Raw genomic sequence first — 16306 nt, 5'->3', positions numbered from 1 at the left:
TAACATTGCGAGTGAACGTTGCTAGTGAAGACCCACTACATTTGGTAGGATGTAAGCAGATAATTGTTTAAACACCCCATAGAGTATTTCCAAACACAGATTTAGCAATCAGATCCCCCATGTGAACTACAAGGCTTTTGTTATTGTTTTTCCTTTCTTGAATCTGAAGACTCATGCCCTTCCAAAGATGAAAAGCAAAGATAATAGCCCCTAAAGACTGATTTGAACCAATGGCACATTCTTTCCTTATTATTCATGCATTAGGACTATGTGCCTTCAGCAACAGCCCCAGGGGCCATCCTGCAAAACAGTCTAAACTTCAGTCCCGTCACCACCTCTCTCATTTAAGGAGATTAGTCACCCACCGAAAACTATTTTTATTTTATTTAGACGTGGGAAGAAGGTGGAGGATGAAAACAATAATGCATCAAAACTGATAAGCTTGGTCTCTCTGCATTATTATGTCTTGATTTTCACATATTGTGTAGCTGTTGGTCCCAGGATATTGGGTGCAGTAATGGGTAGGTGTAGTAATATCTTTAATTGGACCAATTTCTGTTAGTGAAAGATACAAGCTTTTGAGATCCACAGAGCTCTTCTTCAGGTCTTCTTCACTCAGACTGGAAGAACTCTGTAGAGCTTGAAAGCCTGTCTCTTTCATTAACAGAATTTGGTCCAATGAAAGATATTACTGCACCCACCTTGTCTCTTTGATTTTCGAAGGCAGATAGGTCTGAATTGTCAAGATGAACCAATTCCAAAGCTCACTGAAATCCATGGGCTTTAGTCAGGCCCCTACTGAGACAAGGAGTCACACCAGTGAGGGATATTTGTTAGAGTTTAACTAAGTATATTTTTGAATGAATGAAACTAAAAAGCATCTAATGAACATACTGGGTCTGAGTCTCCTCCCACTTACACTGATTTTACACCATTATGCTCCTTTGTCTTCATTAGCAGTATTGTTGAATTGCACAAGGACACTCTTGTTTGGGAGTGACGTTATAGGAGCACTTTGTACTGTAACAGTCTAATAAGATATCTCTCAAATCTATACAGAGATGAGGCAGGCTGAATGTGTTTATTATGTAAGAGAAAGAGGGAGTGAACACAGACCATCTTAAAATTCTTCTTTCAACTAATCCATTTTTCTTATACAGCAATCACAGTGCAAATACCTGCAAGCAAGTCATCTTATAAACCTCCAAATCACACAAAAAGTCCCATGAAAGAGAATTAATGGACACCCATTAATAACCTCAAAATGGACAAAAATCTCAATAATTCTTTTTAGTAATTTTTTAAAATACTTTTCCTTATTTTCCTTTAAATCTATTTCCTTTGACACCAGACAAAAGCCACATAGCCCAAACTGATCACAGGATACTGGACTGGGACTTAAAGAGACCTGGATTCAATTCCTGGCTCAGCCAGACTCCCTGTGTGACCATGGATGAGTTGATGTACCCCCTGGAAGAGCTCTGCATAGCCCCGGGATACTCATACTCCTGGTTGAGAATCACTGCCCTAAATGATGGATAACTAAATTGTCTTTTTGCTCCCCTTATATTACCCAAACTCAATAGTCTTTGGCTCAAGATCCAGGAAAGATTCTTAGGGTGCAGATTCCACAAGTATGCCCACTAAGCTACCGCATGTTAGGTTGATTGTTTTGTTTACCTTAAATGTAAATGTACTTTCATTGTCCTGTACCTGTAATCAAGCCAGTCAGAAAGGGGACTCCACATTCCTTTGTCTAGGGCAGATTCAATGTATTCACTGGCTCCCAAACACATTTAAGAACATATTTCCAGCACACATATATAACTCTTTGTACCCAACCTGTACATACATCACACAAAGATTTTTGGGGCCAGTGTGTCACCAGTTTACATATAATACCTTCCATGACACCTTTTAGATACATATTATGACAACAGTGTATTGGGGGCAGTGAGTGTGTGTCAGGCCTGATAGGAATTATCATATAGTGGGCCCTCTGCCAGTGGACATTGAGAGGCTCTTAGGGTCACAAATATGCATCTTTGTGAAGAGCATTGAGAATCTCATGCGAACAGAGCTAAGTATGTTTATGTTAGAAAAAAAATAAAGAAAATGAGACAAGGAAACTAAGAGGAAGAAAATTCCCCAGAACATAGTAAAAAGACCAGGAAAGATTTTTTTGTATTGTATTTTGAAACTTGAATACTTATAGGGGTATAGGACACAAACTCCTTTTCAGTCAAGAGATTCCTTTATTACACCTCTTTTAACTCTCAGACAATCTGTGGCTGGCAATAATTTACTTAAACTAGCATCATCAGCTAGTCCTCTGATTTTACAAAATATAAGGCCGTATTACCATCAGGATGCTTGAGCTCAGGAATAAATAGCCTACTCGTTATATGCCAAATCCAGTAATCCTTACTCAAGCAGCCTGCCATCACACATGATGGTAATTTGCCTAAGGAAGAACTGAAAGATTTTGCCCAGCAAAGTAAAAATGATGAAAACAAGGTTGAAAAGAGAGTGTATGCAAAAGATAGAAATGACCTGCTCCAAGTTTAAGGTCAGACTGCAGCTGTAACTATCATTCCATTCAATTTTGCTTTGTGAGGGGAAAAAAGACCTTAAAAAACTATACAACTCATTTAGGATTACACTTTAGGCGATAGTTAATACTGAAAGAGTTAGAGGTGAAGACACTGGCTTTCCTTCTCTTGAAAATATTTTAAATGGCACATCATTTTCATGAAAGAGTCATGGGTGAGAGTTTCTGCAGATGAAGAAAGTTAAAGACCTGCAAAGCACAATACATTCTCTAGACCTTGAGAAGTCTGACTTTGCACACATGCAGAACCTTCTCCACCTAATTGGCCACTGGAGAGAGAGAACCCATTTTCAATAATATCAACACCTTTACAACTTTTTTTGTTTCCCCCGCAGAAACTGCTTGCATATTTCCAAGTTCTTCATTTTCTGTGGTCAAAATTCTGACAAGAATATTCATTCTGTTGGATGGAAACCCAAAAACTTGGATCACCAGTAAATCAGAATATTTTGCCTATTTATAAGGTACTATAGGCTACATTCTCGTCACAGATACAGAGGTTCAAATTTGGAATAAATGTTGACTTCAGTGGAGTTACTCCAATTCATCGCTGTGTAGTTGAGATCAGAACACTATCACGCATTTTTAGGCTCCAGTTCAGCAAAAAAGTTAAGCATATGCCCAACCTTAAGCATGGGGGTAACCACACTGAAGTCAATGAGATTATTCATACGTTTAAAGCTAAGCATATTTAAATACTTTGCTGAGCTGGGACCCCAGATAGCATCCCCCTGTTTGTATGGGTGACAGAAAATTTATTTTTTTTTTAAAAGAAGAACACACTTGTAAAAACCATAATAGTTGACAGGGAAATGGAAGGGCACGTGTAGTACCTGAAACTACTTTTAACTTTTTTTTCCTTGACTAGATTCTAGATTGACATGGACACAACCACCTTTTGTCCCTTATTATTTTTCAATCTTCTATTAAAATCACAGTAAAAATCACATCTTAATGAAATAGCTATTGATTTGTGTTAACGTGTCCTATGAGGGAAATTACACAGATGAACCATTGTGTTGGACACCTGGACCCTGCACTTGCAATGAGCTCCTCTTGAGAAGACTCCCTCAGAGCTCATTGAAGGATTGAGATCTGAATTGTGGAGAAAAAAAACACCCCTCCTATTCTTGGTTTCTCTGGTATGCATAATATTGCCCTCCTTGTTATGTTCAGCCTTCCCCCACCCCCACCTTCCCAGTCATTGTGACCATCTCCAGATCCACCATCCACATGCTGCTATGGATCCAAAACCCAAATCTGAACAGGCCCAAACTATGGGGTATTCAAAATCCAGATATTAATTTGTGTCATAAACCTGTATCTGCTAGCATTAGGTGTAAGGATAGCAGCCAGAAGACAGAATAAAGGGGTTCTTGAAGATCAAAATTATTTCCTCAAGTACAATTCCCTGAAATTGATCTACTTGAAAGCAAAATTCCTAGGTTCATGTATTAGATTTTAAAGCCAGAAAGGACTGTTAGATCATCTAGTCTCTCAACTCAAACCCAGGTTTTTCAATATGCAATTGTGCCAAGCACTAGCAAAGAATCCATTTATATCCATCTTTCCATATAGGAATGAAACTCAGCCAAGTGAAAGTTAGACTAAATATCAGGAGACACACAGATTTTTTAGACTGGAATAGTCTCTCAAGGGAAAAGGTGGAAGATGTATGCTTTGGGTCACAAAACAGTTGATCATATGCTATGAAGTAGTAAATCTCGTATTGGCTAGATGGAGACCGAACAGAGGACCTAATAAATATTGTCCATCCTATCTCTAACATATAGATTTTATAGACTGGGATAGAGTACTATATGGTTGTATAATCCATCTTTCTAACTCAAGATATCCCAAAGGTCTTAGACATAAATTAAACATGCATTAAAGTGACTGTGTAAACTGAACTGGCAGCTGTGATTAGCAACATCATATATATGATTTGGGGCTTTTCTACATGTCTAATCTGGCATAAAAATAGGGTGTTACTGTAAAGTGGATCAGCTGTCTCTGATTAACTCTCTGTATGGATGATCTTATTACCAAATAAGAGTACATCATTATAATTTATTTTAAACCACTTCCAAAGTGGATTAAGATAATTTGGAATAAGGCATTCATTTCATTTCACCATTAGAGTGTCCATACAGAGAATTAATAATGAATAACTCCCTGGGTAGGCAAGCCCATAGCCTTTGATTTGAGAACATATACAGAGCACATTGTATGATCTTGCAGCTTTATCTTCTGTAAAAACCACTGATGCAATAAATCAGTTACTTCATGGGCCATTGGTTTTTAAAATCCTTACACTTAGAGACGCTGAGCCTTATGGATTTCATTTTCTGAAACCACTGATGGTTTTACTCAGTCAAATCTAAACATTCAGAACTTGAGCTCACGCCTTGTTTAGGAAATACTACTATATGAAATAAGTCATTGACTTCCTAATAAAGTGGCTTCCAGTATGATTAACATTTCTCAAACTTGTGCATGTAGTGTGTTAGTGGTTTGTGTCACAAGCCAATAGATGGGGAAATTCAGAAGGAAGTTGGTTATTCTGTCTATAACCCAGTTGCCTGCGTCCAGACATTGAGGTTCATATGGTAAGTAGTTCATATGGTAAGTACTGCTAAATCTGAAACTCTGCCAGTACCTAGAATGTGGGAGGCACTTTCGTATAAGATTTTAAAAAAATATATTTTTTGTTGGAAAAAAAGTGGTGGAGGGGAAGACAGAAAAAAAGTGAAAAAAAGAGAAATAGAAAAAAACTAAAACAAAAAATGTTCATCTCATTTCAAACATTTCACTGAAAATTTAAAACATGCCTGAAATACACTAGCAGTGCTGGGGATCTAGGGCAAATTTACAGTGGGAGAATTATACTCGTTTGTGACACACACATTGCCACCATGTAGGTACAATGAAACAAGTTTGGAAGAGATGACAACCATTTTTTCTTGTTTTCTTTTTTTGTTTTCCTCCATTTTTTCAGCATAACCGCCTCATTTTTAGAAAGTTGTGAGTAAGTGAAGAATGGATGTTTTGCAACTTTTACTATAATTATACTTAGCATACATACAGTATATATTGTATGTAGAAGATGCTTTATATTGTATGTCTGCAGAAACCAAAGGCTTTTTATCCAGTACCCTTCTTCACTCCCCTATCCCAAAATAAAACACAACACTGATCAAACCACTCTTTGAAAGTAAAATGAAAGAAGTAGTTCCTTGCTGCCAAATTATAAGCCAAAGAAAATTTTAAGGCTGAGTGAAAAAACTTTACAGAATGTGTTTTATCATGGAAATACTAATATAAATATAACCATACTGAGTATCACTATAATGACAGGGGAAAGTTGGTAGTAATGGTTTGTTTTGTCTCCATGAAATGATTCTTGCTTGAAATAAACTCTTGCTTAACATAAAATCCCAAGAGGCTGAGTAAAACTAATTTAATTACCTACCCACTCGTGCCTCAGTGGCAATTTTCTCATTTTCTTTCTACAAGAGTGCAAAATGTATTATTGTCTTTATTTTTAAATCACCATCTAGAAGGCACAATTACTTATGTGGAATCAGAATTAAGTACTTACCATAATATCTCCCTTCAATAGCTGGGCTGGCTCTATAGCAATGCAGATTCTGCTTTGATTTTCTGGCCCTACACTACTTAACAGGAAAGAGAAGAAAAGGGGAGATGTTTAAATAAATGTTGTGCTTTTAAACAATAAAATCATGACAAAAAGATGGTTTAACTTTTGTAACTTAAAGGGTGGAGAACTACATTCCCGTAGAAATGAAAATAACTAAGACTTACTATATTCCTGAGGTATGAACTGGTTGCATAGCCTGGTAGATCTTTAGAAAAGGCCGACAAACTGCAAAAATAGCCAAGAGAGTCATGTATTCTTTGTTAATTATCTGTAATTTTTTAAAAAAATACACATTTAGTGAGTTTCCGGAACATATAACAGACACACTGGACCACATTCAGACCTGGTATCGGTGGATGCAAACGCTAGAGCTGGTTGACATTTTGTTGAAAAAAAATTAAGGAAAAATGGATTTTTGACAAATGTGACGTTTTAATTCTGTTGAAAGTTTTCAAGGCCATTTTTCAAAATGGAACAAAAAAACCTCCTTTCATTCTGAACAAAAGTCTCTCTTGTTTTTTCAATCTTTCCACCTTTTTTTTCCAATGGAAAAATAGCCAGGAGAGGAGAGAGGGAGGAGAAAGACTTTTGAAAATGAGAGAGAGTAGCACTTTGCTCACTTTTAAAATTCTAATCCCCTCTCTCCTACTGGGGAAAAATAAATAAATAAATAGGAGAAAGTGGGGAACGACCAAAAGAGAAAACAAAAATAAATTTAAATGAAACATTTTGGTTTGGATTTTTTTTCCATTGAAAAAGTTCCTGAAAATTTGACTGAGATTAACAATTATTTAATTTTTAATCATATTTTTGCATTAAAAAACATTGTGGCCAGTCTAAAGGACAATGAAGTCAATGATGCTACACTTGCTTAAGTGGAGATTTAAGTATCACCCACTAGTGTATCTTGTGTATCTAGTGTAAATGAGTAAAGGTCTAGAAAACATGATTTAAGAGGGAAAATTGAAAAAAAAATGGGTTTGTTTAGTCTGGAAAAGAGAAGACGGAGAGGGGACATGATAACAGTTTTCAAGTATGTAAAAGGTTGTTACAAGGAGGAGGAAGAAAAATACTTCTCCTTAACCTTTGAGGCTAGGACAAGAAGCAATGGGCTTAAATTGCAGCAAGGGAGGTTTAGGTTGGACATTAGGAAAAACTAATGGTGGTTATGCAGTGGAATAAATTGCCTAGGGACGTTGTGGAATCTCCATCATTGGAGATTTTTTAGAGCAGGTTAGACAAACACCTGTCAGAAATGGTCTAGATAATTAGTCCTGCCACAAATGCAGGGGACTGGACTAGATGACCTCTCGAGGTCCCTTCCAGTTCTGTGATTCTATGTAGAAAGGTCAGTGGCCTGCTACTTTTTCTCCTGCGCCTCCTTGCTGGAGTGTAAGCTCTAGAGTGCTTTTTAAGTTTTAGAACAGCAGATTCAGCAAAATGCTTTTGCTGGCCCATGTCACCGCCCAGAACAGTAGATCCAAGCGGACTGTAGAAACTGACTTTGAGGCCACCTCCTCAGGAGGCCCAATAGTGGAGTATGAGGAAGCAGACCACACTAAATAGGCAGAGGTAACCCTTACACTGGAGTGGGATAGCAGCACTGAGACTTTCCCACGTAAGGGGAACATAGCTGTTCGGATGTCAGTGAGACGACGGCAGGACTTGCACAGGAAGTCCCTCAGCCCATTGGAAGGAAGATGAGAAGGAGGTGCTATCTCTGCATTTAGCAGAACTGGAGAGTTGTGCTCCTCCACTCTCACTCTGACACTAGCCCTTGCCTAGAGGTTCTGTTGGGTTTTCCTCATCCCTTGGTTTGCAGGAATAGTTGAGGCGAGGAGTTGTTCCTTAATGGAAATTTTCCAAACCTCAAGAAAGGTCTGAGATTGTTTTGAGATTGAGGGGAAGTTTTAGGGAGTTCTTATCTGAACTGTACTGGTTTGCCCATCCTAATAAGAGTGCAGTGTATCAAAAAGAGCAAGGCTTGAAAACAGCAAGTGAAATAATGTACCTCCTCCAGCATCAAAGCTTGGGATGCCATGAAGGATGACAAAGTGCAGGAAGAGTGGAGTCGTGTTCATTTTCACAGATCCAGACAGAAGGCCACTTAAGAAGTGCACATATCTGAAAAGAAAATGCAACACAATTAGCCAGGAAGGAAAAGACTGTTATAATCCCAGGGAAAATGATCTTCTCGTTGTAATGAATATAATTAATACAAGAGGGCATATCATTGCTTCATTTAGCCTTAGAGTTTAAGTGGAATAGAATAACCTGCATCAAAATATGAAGAGAAGCTTCTGTTTATCAAGTTTTTCAATTATTGGCAAGGATGTTGCTTTTATGGGTAATATTTGTACTAAAATAATTTAGGAGAGAATATTCCACCTAACAGCTTTGAAAAGGAGATGTGTGGGTGACTCAGGAAGCTAGTAAAGGTCACTTTCAGCCCAGTACATATTAACTGTGACTCAAGTCGACAGCATTCTGGTAGTCAGAGTGAAATGAGTCCAGCTCAGTTCCTAGTGAACTGGTCTGCACATCAATAAAGCCACTTGAGTAGGTGCCCTTTTTGTAAGTATGCACACATACCACAAGTTGTTTCATTCCCCCTAAACACCCTGAGATAGTTTCCCAATCCCTCTTGCACTAACAGACAAATGGCTGGCAGGACTAACATCTGATATTCAAGTAAAGCCAGTTTGTGCTTAGTACATTGGAGGAATTGTTCAAGAACAATTTATTCTTGTGGTGATATGAACCTCCTCACAGGAAAGCAAAGGTCAATGAGACCTAGGGTTATCTGCTCTGTAATTGCCTTTCCCACTGAGGGAAGTTTTAATTTATAACTGCATTTCTTCCCCACATAAGTTTTTCATTCTGTACCCTATTTTTGGATTGCTATATCCCTTCCCTCCTTTTAAATATCCAGCTAATTTCCCCAAGATCGGCCAAATTTGTAAGAAATAAAATACACACATCCCATAAATGGAATAAGATTAAAAAATAGCAGTCTCTCTTGCACAAAAAGACAAGGAGGGGCAAGATACATTCTATTATTCCATTTTGCTACTGATTTCCCTGTTTCAAACTCCCCTTTTGGCCACAAGGGGTGTTAAATTAGTTTAATATTGCTTTTAAGAATAAAATATATATCATTAAAAAAACAACTAACACACCACATGCTGCAAATTAGGTGGCAGCAATATGGGTAATATCACAGTTGTAGTGATTCTCCTGACAGTGATAGTTCTACCGCCCTGAGTCTGGAGTTGTTGGGGTTATTTCTTTATTAGATTTGTTTTAAATACAAGTAGCAAGGGTTGCTTCAATGTCAATGTTGCTTCTTGTTTTCCTCCTCCAGGCTATCTGGCAGTATTTGTTCAGTCAGCAGCACAAGTACAGGTTATCATATCTGCCTGGCTGCAAGAACAGGAGTAAGACAATACTGCACTGATGGCACAAATTTTAACCCTTTTTCTTTCTACCACCATGGGTACGTCTACACTGTAACCGCAGGGTGTGATTGCAGCCATGCTAGTTTTAATCTAGCTAGCCCAACTTATGGCCTGTATAACCTATGCCGAAGCCCAAACCACTGTGTCTTCACTGCCATTTTAGCCACACTAACTAGATTAAAGGTAATGCAGTCATGCCTACCCTGAGCTGGAATCAAATCTGTGATTGGGATGTAGACATACCCATTGTCTCCTTAATGACCCCCCAAATTTATCCCCTTCTCTAATTTAAGTCCTGATCCTCCTGCCATTGCATTCATTATTGTGTTTATAGCTGATTATTCAGCTGTTTACTTGATATTTTTGAGGAGATTAAACAACGAAGCTTAAAACACACACACACTCACACACAATTCACCTTTCACATATAGAGGGCTCAGATCTGCAGTTCCTATTCACGCAAAACTTCAGTTGAAGCCCCTGAGAATTTTGCCCAAGTCCTGGAGGACTGGAACCCAAAGTGAGATTTCTCAGATGTTTGAGCCATGTGGTAGGTAGAAAGTGAGTGTGTATGTTCATGTTTTAAGATTATATATTCATAATCAGTTGAATGTCAGTAAGGATCTGGACACCTGAATGCCCAGTAATAACATTAGTAGATAAGCAAGCTAAAATGGGGTTATTTAATTGCATACTTTAGAGGATAAGCTGGGATCAAGTAGCATTGTAAAATTAGCCAGGGGCATTATGGAGTTGTTTCACTTTCCTCTGCAATAACAAGCGTTGACCATTGCCAGAGGCACAAGAGGCCAGATTTAGATTATGGCATATCCTGCATTCGTATGTTCTGCGTGCAAGAGGCAGACTGAGTACTGCAATGTCGTAGTAAAACACAAAGAAGCTAATTCCACCATTCAGGAGGAGAATTAGTGCCTCCCAGAGGCCCCTGGAGAAACTAAACAAATATTCCAGAAGAGCATGTCAGACCAAATCCTGCATCATACAGGTATTTTATTTTGGCTTTAGGGCTCACACACTGTACGTGCAAGCCAGCAGCTACTGAAACTTCCTGTCAGCATGGCTGTAACAACTGCCATGAGGCACAGGTCACAGATGCTGTTGTGAGGCCTGTTGGTTCTCATGGAAACTTATTTGCAGAAGGGAGAGACTTAAAGTCAGAGCTGTTCATACTGCAGAAGGCATCCTGATGGGAGCACTGAGACTGTCTCATTCCTTTTGCTCCCACGGTGCATGCCACTGTTTCCTGTAGGTGCCATTTACAAGTGTCACATTTTAATAATGCAAGGTTTATTTGCAGATATGGAGCCGAACGGATAACGAGTTCCCCAGGCTAAATATTTTTTTTAAGTTTATTTAAAAACTCATGGGACTGTTATTTTTCATGTCAACAACAGCTGTGTAGGTCACTGGATAGGTCCATCAAGACACTGGGAAAGCCTTTCCCAACCAGAAACAGAGCGAATTTCCTGACCTTCATTATTACTATATGACTTTGTTCTTTTTAATTACTGACAAAGTCTTTTTTTTTAAAAAAACAAAGTGCTAAAATTGTTACATATCTGCTGATGAAAGGGAAAGTAATCAGTGATCCCAAATGAACTCCCTGTGTAGATATTTTACACATCGAAATGAAGACTGGTGCATGAGAGTATAACAATTACCTAGTAGGCATTTTCCAGCTGCTCCCTTCTTTTCTGGTACTGAAACATCCACTAGTTTAATCCTAAATTGCACAGATGTCCACACACATACCTCAAGACTATTTCACATCCCAAAACATCAACTATCTGCTCTAAGTAATGTCTCACCTTCACTTATAGAATAGACAGAGTATATGATAGTGTAGTGTGATATAAAGATTTTATTGTCATGACTCAGATGTCCGTTTTATATGTAAATCATCCCAAACAATGTCAATAAAACCGTTATATCACGCCACTCCATCATGTTCTCACTAAAATGTCATATGAGATAGAAAAAGACAAGTTTACATTTCTTTTACAGAGGTTTTAAAGTGTATTGGGACTGCTTTGCTGCCTAGACATAATGAAGTACAAACACATATAGATGAAACCTTTGTACCATACCAAAATATTACCTATGTGTATATAAATACACCCAAACAGAGAGAGATCTCCTTTAAGGAAGATTGCTACAAGGTGGAGAGTTGAAGTGGGAAAATCTCAGGGAAATGTCCTCCACTGGATAGTGAGGAGAAACTATGGCATTTGCTCATCTAGTAATATAAATTAGATATAAGTTAAATACCTTTTTTGGGATGGCTGCATTAAAGTTGAAACTTTATCATCGAAGAATTTCTTCATAGCAAATCTGTCTAGAGCCTGATCAGCGCTATCAAAACAAAGAAGTAGATACCATGTTATTCCATTTGGGGTTGGTTGTGGATCCACAGGATCAGTGCTATGCCCCACCTTTGGAACAGTCTCTTGGAGGAACCCCTTCAGTGTGCCAGACCCAAAAGGAGTCTTCCTCCAGGGTAAGCCATGTGGACTCACCACCTCCTTAGACTGAACCTCTGAGGGTCCTGCTCTCCTACTATACACCAAGAGCTCTGTTCAGTGAGTCCAACTGAGATAGACTCCTGGTACAGACTTGTATGCTCCTCAGGGATTAATGCACCTCACCAAGCATTAGCAGTCAAACAAACAATGTTGTCAAAACAGTTGGGTTTATTAGTCAACTGGAGCACAATATAGGAAGTCTTTAGTTTAGCATAGAGAACTGAAAGTTAAAGCAAGTCCATTCTCGTTAGCCCAGAGCCCAGCCAAGCTGTAGTGAACCCCATTGTTCAAGCTCTGTCTCTCTTTAGGTCTGACCTCCTTCCTCAGATTCCAGGTGAGATCCCCAACTTCTTCCAGCAGCCAACTCTTATCCTCCTACCTCTCCAGTCCTTTCTGGGGAATTGTGCTGAGCTTCCCTGCAGAGAGATGGAGAAATCCATCTCCCTCTGGGTCATTCGTTGCTAGGAGTCAATATGCTGGTGATTGGATTTGCCATTGTCTTTTTGGATTCTCCATTGATATGGGGTTGGCCTCAGCCAGTCCTTTTCCAATGACTCCTTCAAGCTCAGACAGCTAGGCGACATTCATACCTACATCTCTTAGCCTGCCCTGAGAGCAAACACTCGTTTTCCACCCACAGGGTAGTAATGCAACATATAGGGAAATCTGAGGCACACATAAGAATCATAAAAATCATTGCCAAAAATTCCCACTTCATCACAGGATTATCTTGGAAATGCTGCGGTTTACAGCTTGAAATGTGCCAAACTACAAAATGCCTTCAGTAATTGCCAACCCACCTGCTCACAGGTCAGGTTGGGATAGTTTTTCCACTGCCACCTTTTAATTCCACTCCAAAGGCAGTTTCCTCCCCGAGACAAAGCACCTACTTCTCATGTTTAATTATCAGGATTTTGCATTTCATACATGAATATGCAAGATTTGCAATGCAATGGATTTAGCCACCCCCAGGATGCACAATGAACAACTTGTCGCAATTTGCTTTTAGCCCCATCAATACAGCTTTCTCTGTGGACTGCATAGGAGGGTACTTGTATTCCCTCCTTAATATTATGTCCCAAAACCTACAACAGCTAATACTGAAGAGAGAAAAAGAAAAAGAAGAAAGAAAAAGCATCAGAATTCTGACTGAACTAACATACATGTAATTATTCTAAAGATTTACTCAGTCCTGGTTTCTTGCTATCTGGTTTACCAGGAGAGGGTATGCTCCAGAAGCAGAACAATCAGGCCTTGGGAAAGAAGGGCTTTGTGCAAGTCAACCATGAACCCCCCGTAGATTATTGTGGAGCATCAATGGTAGGCTGTGAAAGAAGTTTGGTTTTATTATTCTTTGTTTAAAATGAGAGTGGATATTGGGCATATGGGCAGAGAAGGCAGAAGAGCACAGAAAAAATGAGGTCCTCAAGTACCAGACAGAAAACCATGATGATCCCAGCCCCCAAATAAATGAGACAATCCCTAATTATTTGTTCCCAAGTATCAAGTTGTGCTCTTTTTGCTGTATATGGGACAAATACGTAATCATCATATGAGAGTAAATGGATCTGGTAGACTGATGCTAATTAACATCCGTATATAAGGTCTGAAGTAACTAGACCCCATGGAACCACAAGGTAAAATCCCATCACAGTTGGCTTAGCCCTGTTGAGTCTTCATAGAAGACTTTAAAAACTAAGGATAACCCCCTTTGCCTTCAGTGGATGTTGGATCAGGTCCTGTCTTCTCTTCATTGATGTTAAAGATCCCATGGCACTTTCCAGAACAGGACTGGGCAAAATTTTCACCTCCTTTCCTACTCCCTGCTGCTGGGTACTAATTGATTTGTTGCCCTCCACCAAGGAGGTGATTGTATTTCATTGCGGCTCTGTGTGCATAGTGTCAAATGCTTTAGGATAAGAGGTATTAAATTACATTATATACACACAGAAATCACCATTTTATGGCATAAAAACAATGAGGACTCCGGTGACACCTTGAAGACTAACAGTTCTATTTGGGCATAAGCTCTTGTGGGTAAAAAAACCCACTTCTTCAGATGCATGGAGTGAAAATTACAGATGCAGACATAAATATAGTGACACATGAAGAGAAGGGAGTTTCCTTACAAGTGCAGAACCAGTGTTAACAAGGCCAAATTTTATGGCATATTGTAAGACAACCTGATTAACACTGAACTCTCTTTTTTATTCTTTGTTAAAGGCTGTACCTATTGTTCCATCAAGTTTTATGTAGAATTTCTATTCCGTTCATTAGGGAGTTCTGCTTAAAAACTGATGGCGCAATACAGACTAAGTGATTTAGAGGCTTGTGGAAGAAATCTGTTCCTTCCATGGCTATCTACTGCTGAATCACATACGTGATCATTTTTAAAAATGGCTAGTTGCTGTGTTCTCCCCACTACGTGCCACTTATTTAAAGTGATAGATAAATACACATGCAATTATCCTTCTCATTTCAAATTCATCTTAATTGGCAAGACAGATGTTCAGTGTGTTTTGCATTATACATCCTCACTAGTCATGCCACCAGGGATCTAAGCATCAAACTCTCATTTTGCAAAGGATTTTTTATCCTTATCTGTAAGAACAAAGCTTAATATCTCTTAGAGAGAGCATGGGTTACCCCAGTTAAATATGGCTGCAGGTAATCTTTCTTGAATTAGAAAACTGGGCACTCATGACCCAGACAGCAAAGGCACGATGGCAACCATACAAGTGTTCTCATAGAACTTTTTTTGTTTTTGCTTAGACAAACGCTTCAGGAAAATTAGGGATAATGTTTCCTCCCCTAGCTGAGGCATATTCTGGGCTCTGGGCTGCGGGAGGGGGGGAGGAGGCTCGGTCACAGATGTAGTTTGACTTCTATTTTGGGTGGGCAGGGGCCAGTGGGGTTTGAGCCAGCTCCACATGGCGGGGTCCATAGAGGGAGCGCCACCTCCACCCCCCAGCTCACATCAGCAGGCCACCCACCCTGTCTGGGTTGTGTGAGGGGGTGGGGTAGGGGGAGTGTGCAACCAAAAATGATAACTCAGAGATGGGGGGCTCAGCTCACAAAGTTTGAAAACAGCTCAGGGTACAGGAAGGGGGTGGCTAGGGGCTGTGTGCAGGCACAGGTAGCTCAAGGGGCAGGGAGAAGGGTAGCTAGGGGCCATGTGCAGGAAGGGGGGTAGCTCAGGGTGCAGGCAGGGGGGTAGCTAGGAGCTATGTGCCAGGAGGGCTCCCCTGCGGTCCCTGTTCCCCAAAGTCTCTGCCAGCCATGGAGCCGAGTCTCCTCACCCAGGCAGCTCTTACCGGCTGCATGAGCAAAGGGGGCTGGGAGCTGAGGAGCAGCTTCAACCCCCTGCACCAGCAGCAGCAGGAGACAAGAGAATGCAGTGACTGCCTGCTCCATGGCGCCAGCCAGAGCAGCAGCTGTCCCACCCTGCCCGGCTCTGGCTTCCTGCCTCTGACCTGGCTGTGGGGCATGGAGAGAAGGAGGTGGAAAGGGTGTGTGTGGACCTTCCCCAGGACTGCCCTGTTCTTGCAGTGTAGTTTTGAGTGTGTGGGGGGGCAACACCCCCCCGTGCCTCCGAATTCTGCCCATGGGGAGCACCGAGGCTTGGGGCTTTAACCCCGGGGGTCCTGGCTTCAGCCCTGTGGGAGGTGCTGGGGCTCGGGCTCTGGGTTTTAGCCATGGGGCCCCCCCGGATCCCCTGTTGAGAACTGCTGCTCTAATTTGTTTCCTGAAACACCATTTAAAGAGTAAAGAATGCTAAAATGTCACCCGCAATATCAACAGCATCAAAGTACTATTTTATAGCAGTAAAGAGACCTAGTGAATAGAACAATAAGAAACTAGCATATTTGTTTTATGAGTAAAATCAGAACAAAATAAAAAAAACTGAGGAAGCCCCAAAAAAACATTCCCCCGAATATCCCATTTGTCACCAGAGCTAAGGATTTCTCACACAGCCTGGAACTGTTGACATATGTACAATATTGACAACCTAGAGATGACTGGGAACTTCCTA

General features: G+C 40.1%; 1 protein-coding gene across 7 annotated transcripts in view; it reads right to left on the bottom strand.

Moving 5' to 3' along the window:
- TNS3 (tensin 3) overlaps positions 1-16306 on the bottom strand; it is a 343602-nt gene that overhangs the window by 129175 nt on the left and 198121 nt on the right. For 6 of the 7 annotated variants that reach the window (XM_084621461.1, XM_084621463.1, XM_084621464.1 and 3 more), the window contains 4 exons: positions 12020-12103; positions 8284-8396; positions 6437-6497; positions 6213-6288 (listed from right to left, as the gene is read on the bottom strand). In XM_084621461.1, the coding sequence (XP_084477587.1) occupies positions 6213-6288; positions 6437-6497; positions 8284-8396; positions 12020-12103 (334 nt within the window). The remainder of the gene's footprint in view (positions 1-6212; positions 6289-6436; positions 6498-8283; positions 8397-12019; positions 12104-16306) is intronic. The other variant, XM_084621462.1, reaches the window with a different exon arrangement.

Source organism: Lepidochelys olivacea (genome assembly GCF_965140295.1).
Source record: "Lepidochelys olivacea isolate rLepOli2 genome assembly, chromosome: 2".
In the NCBI taxonomy this organism is placed as follows: Eukaryota; Metazoa; Chordata; order Testudines; family Cheloniidae; genus Lepidochelys; species Lepidochelys olivacea.
Note: the sequence above shows the minus strand (reverse complement) of the source record. Positions and strands in the feature narration are given on the sequence as shown.